The sequence below is a fragment of the Rhincodon typus genome, chromosome 19, assembly GCF_021869965.1.
Source record: "Rhincodon typus isolate 14 chromosome 19, sRhiTyp1.1, whole genome shotgun sequence".
NCBI classification, from domain to species: Eukaryota; Metazoa; Chordata; class Chondrichthyes; order Orectolobiformes; family Rhincodontidae; genus Rhincodon; species Rhincodon typus.
The window spans coordinates 650181-655282 of NC_063350.1; the positions used below are offsets into that span (position 1 = coordinate 650181).

The 5102-nt window shown below is 45.8% G+C and overlaps 1 protein-coding gene across 1 annotated transcript in view; it reads right to left on the reverse strand.

Moving 5' to 3' along the window:
• The window catches only part of LOC109923880 (myosin heavy chain, cardiac muscle isoform-like), a 73125-nt gene that overhangs the window by 48733 nt on the left and 19290 nt on the right, over nt 1-5102 (reverse strand). The window contains exons 11-12 of the mRNA XM_048608495.1: nt 2290-2439; nt 724-894 (exon numbers count right to left, since the gene is read on the reverse strand). Coding sequence (XP_048464452.1) covers nt 724-894; nt 2290-2439 — 321 coding nt within the window. The remainder of the gene's footprint in view (nt 1-723; nt 895-2289; nt 2440-5102) is intronic.

Below are 5102 nucleotides of genomic sequence, written 5' to 3' on the forward strand. Positions count from 1 at the left end.
ATAGGGAGGGGTGTGGGGCTGGAGGAGGTGATGGAGATAGGGAGGGTTGTAGGGGCTGGAGTAGGTGACAGAGATAGGGAGGGATGTAGGGGCTGGAGGAGGTGACGGAGATAGGGAAGGGTATAGAGGCTGGAGGAGGTAATGGAGATAGGGAGGGGTGTAGAGGCTGTAGGAGGTGATGGAGATAGGGAGGGGGTGCAGGGGCTCGAGGAGGTAACAGAGATAGGGAGGGTGTGTAGGGGCTGGAGGAGGTGACAGAGATAGGGAGGGGGTGTAGGGGCTGGAGGCGGTGACAGAGATAGGGAGGGGGTGTAGGGGCTGGAGGAGGTGACAGAGATAGGAAGGAGGTGTAGGAGCTGGAGGAGGTTACAGAGATAGGAAGGGGGTGTAGGGGCTGGAGGAGGTGACAGAGATAGGGAGGGGTGGCCACTGTGGCATTAGTAGAGATGGATTGTAAGTTTCGAATGGGGACATGTTGTGAGAGGGAACCAGTGTCAGTGAGCGAGCACAGGGCTTTAGGGTTGGGGACTTGCTGAGATTTCTGTGATACAGAAATAGAGAAGGTGAGAGGAACAGGCCCAGGTTGTCAGTTGTCATCTAAAAGAATAATTTTCGACAAAATGCTCTGAGTCACAGTGAGCTGTCTGTGAATGAGATCGATTGTCCAACAATGAGCTGCTATCTATTAGCTGAAAGGGATGAAGGGTTTATGAAAGTTTCTACCTTTTCAATCAGATCGATACAAGCTTGAAGATCAAGGCCAAAATCAATGAAGACCCAGTCGATCCCCTCTCTCTTGTACTCCTCCTGCTCCAACACAAACATGTGGTGGTTGAAAAACTGTTGCAGTTTCTCATTCGTAAAATTGATGCAGAGCTGCTCAAAACTGTTGTACTGTAGGACCAAAGAGAGAGAGAGGGAGAGAGAGGGAGATAGAAGGAGAGAGAGAGAGGGGATAAATGTGAGGCAGATAGAGAGAAATAGAGGGGAGAGGAGGAGTAGTGGGGGAGAGAAAGGGATAGAGGGAGGGAGAGAGAAGGTGGAGAGAAGGAGGGGGCAGGAAGGGGAGAGAAAGGTAAAAAGAGAGGAAGGAGCAGGGATAGAGAGGGGACAGAGGGAGAGAAAGAGAGGGGGAAGAGAGAGAGAGGGAGAGAGAAAAAAGGAGGATGAGACAGAGGGAGAGAGAGAATTGAAGGAGGGAAAGAGGGAGACGGAGAATGAGAGTGAAAGAATAAGGGATGGAGAGAAAGGATTAGGCAAAGAAAAAAGGGACAGAAAGAGATGAACAGGGAGAGGGAATGGATGAATGGGGGGAGAGAGAGAGAGAGAGAGAGAAATTTAATAATTGTACATCATGTAATCTCTGTACCTGGGTATTTTGTGACAAAGGGAGATAACTTAATTTATTTTCTGCAGCTTCTGACATGGTGAGGCTTACAGTGTGACAGTTGTTTCATCGAGAGAGACAGAGAGAGAGAGAATGACCAGAGAGAGAAAGAGAGAGAGAGTGAGACAGTGCGTGAGAGAGAGAGAGTGAGAGAGAGAGTGTGAGTGAGAGAGTGTGAGAGTGAGTGAGAGAGTGAGTGAGTGAGAGAGAGAGAGTGAAGGAGAGAGAGAGTGAGGGAGAGAGAGAGTGAGTGAGAGAGAGAGAGTGAGAGAGAGAATGTGAGTGAGAGAGTGTGAGAGAGTGAGTGAGTGAGTGAGAGAGAGACAGAGTGAGTGAGTGAGTGAGAGAGAGAGTGAGTGAGAGTGAGGGAGAGAGAGTGAGGGAGAGTGAGAGTGAGGGAGAGTGAGGGAGAGTGAGAGTGAGGGAGAGAGAGTGAGTGAGAGAGAGAGTGAGTGAGAGAGAGAGTGAGAGAGAGTGAGAGAGAGGGAGTGAGAGTGCAGAAGTACTGCTGATGGTAGAAGCACCTTTAAGACTCCCATCACCCAAAATGAAGCAGCTTTTCCCTGAAGCTAACAGCAACAGTACTCCCTCAGCTGGACCATCCCGAATTCAGACTGTGTACCCTCTGATAGACCAGAATACAGATCCAGTGAAGTGTACAGCATGAGGTCATTTAGGCCACTTTGTCTATTCCTGGCTCTTTGCCAGCATTTGAAAACTCAGTTGAGGTCATTTCAAATTCTCTTTTTAATCAGGATGTTGAGTTTTCAGAAACAGTATTTGTTGAAGCATTGAACAGTTTGTTGCATTTTCTAAACCATAGATACTCTGTTTGTTGCTTCTGGGATTTCTATTTTACCAGAGAGCACAGAAATGAATTGTTCATGTAGCTAGAGACTCACTTCAAATATTTCGAAGCCTGCAATGTCCAACACTCCGATGAAGTACTGCCTGGCAAACTTAGTGTCCAAGGTCTTGTTAATACGGAAAACCAGCCACTTAAACATTCGATCATAAGTAGCCTTTGCAAGGGCACCCACAGCATAGAGTACCTGGAGGGAAAAAGTGAAAAGTGAGGAGTAGCAATCCTTCCCTACATTGATACATCACTCAAATCAGGTCAGACACAAAGATACTGAGGCTGTTCAGGAACTTGTGATTCCCTGCTAATAATCATCCAATCCTCAACAAAAGCAAAACACTGCTGATTCTGGAGAATGGAAACAAAAACAGAAAGTGCTGGAGAAACAGTATATATATTTCGAGCATTGGCCTCAAAACATTAACCTCTCTCCACGGATGCTGCCGGACCTACTGAGTTTCTCCTGCACTTTCTACCTTCCAACCCCACGTAGGAACAGGGCTGTTGCTCGAGGACTGGAGAATTGCAAATATTCCATCCTTGATTAAAAGTGTGTTGGAGTATAAGGTAAAACTCAGCAACTGCGGCAGGAAAGGCTTAAGATCAAAATGATCATTCCCAGTGAAATTATCAGGCTGTTGGACCAATGTTGATTAATTAAGGAAAACTAACATGGATTTAGGGAAAAACAATATTTAATTCATTTGCTGAAGTTTTTTGACGAGGTAACAGAGATTGTTAATGAGGGGAATGCTGTTGATGTGGTGTACATGGATTTCCAGAAGGTGTTGAATAAAGTGCCACATGACAGGCTGATGAGTAAGGTCAGAGTTCATGGTTATGGCAGACTCAATCAAGGCTTCCAAAAGACACTTGGAGAGATAAAGTTTTGCAAGGCAGCAGAGAAGCAGAGAGAGTTTGGGACTCGGTACATTTATCTTGCAGAGAGCTAGCAGGAGATACGATGGACCACATGGCCTCCTTTTGTTCTGCAATCATACAGAATGGAAACAGACCCTTCAGTCCAACCAGGCCATGCTGACCATAATCACAAACTAAACTAGTCCCACCCGCCTGCATTTCGCCCATACCCCTCCAAACCTTTCCTATTCATGAACTTATCCAAATGTCTTTTAAACATTGTAACTGTATCCACATCCACCACTTTCTCTGGCAGTTCATTCCACACACGAACCACTCTCTGTGTAAAATGTTGCCCCTCATGTCTTTTTTTAAATCTTCCTCCTCTCACCTTAAAAATATGCCCCCAGTCTTGAAATCCCCCATCCTAGGGAAAAGACACCAGTTATTCACCTTATCGATACCCCTCATCATTTTGTAAACTTCTATAAGGTCACCACTCAACACCCTATGCTCCAGTGGAAAAAGTCCCAGCCTATTCAACCTCTCCCTATAACTCAAATGCTCATTCCCAGCAACATCCTGGTAAACCCTTCTGAGCCCTCTCCAATTTAATAATATCCTCCCTATAACAGGGCGACCAGAACTGGATACATTACTCCAGAACAGGCCTCACCAACATCCTATACAACCTCAATATAACATCCCAACTCTTGTATTCAAAGATCTTAGCAATAAAAGCAAGTGTGTTAAATGTCTTCTCAACCACCCTGTCTACAAACTTTAAAGAACTATGTACATGAACCCATTGGTTTCTCTGTTCTAGGACACCACCCATGGCCCTACCATTAATTTTGTAAGTCATAAGAACATAAGAACTAGGAGCAGGAGTAGTCCATCTGGCCCCTGAAGCCTGCCCCGCCATTTAATAAGATCATGGCTGATCTTTTTGAGACTCAGCTCCACTTACCCGCCCACTCACCATAACCTTAATTCCTTTACTGTTCAAAAATTTATCTAGCCTTGCCTTAAAAACATTCAGCGAGGTAGCTTCAACCGCTTCACTGGGCAGGGAATTCCACAGATTCACAACCCTTTGGGTGAAGAAGTTCCTCCTGACCTCAGTCCTACATCTGCTTCCCTTCATTTTGAGGTGATGCCCTCTAGTCCTAGTTTCACCTGCGAGCGGAAACAACCTCCCTGCCTCCACCTTATCTATTCCCTTCATAATCTTATATGTTTCTATAAGATCTCCCCTCATTCTTCTGAATTCCAATGAGTATAATCCCAGTCTACTCAGTCTCTCCTCATAATCCAACCCTCTCAACTCTGGAATCAACCGAGTGAATCTCCTCTGCACCCCCTCCAGTGCTAGTATATCTCTTCTCAAGTAAGGAGACCAAAACTGCACACAGTACTCCAGGTGTGGCCTCACCAGGACCCTATACAGCTGCAGCATAGCCTCCCTGTTTTTAAACTCCATCCCTCGAGCAATGGCAGACAAAATTAAATTTGCCTTTTTAATTACCTGCTGCACCTGCAATCCCACCTCCAGCGATTCATGCACAAGGACACCCAAGTCCCTCTGCACAGCAGCGTGCTGCAATTTTTTTTACCATTTAAGACATAGTCCATTTTGCTGTTATTCCTATCAAAATGGATGACCTCACACTTATCAACATTGTACTCCATCTGCCAGACCGTTGCCCACTCACTTAGACTATCTATATCCCTCTCCAGACTTTCAGTGTCTTCTGCACACTTTGCTCTCCCACTCACCTTAGTGTCATCTGCAAATCTTGACACACCACGCTTAGTTCCCAACTCCAAATCGTCTATGTAAATTGTAAACAATTGAGGTCCCAACACTGATCCCTGAGGCACACCACTCGCCACTGACCACCAACCAGAAAAACACCCGTTTACCCCTACTCTTTGCTTTCTACTGGTCAACTAATCCTCTATCCATGCCAATACATTACCTGTAATACC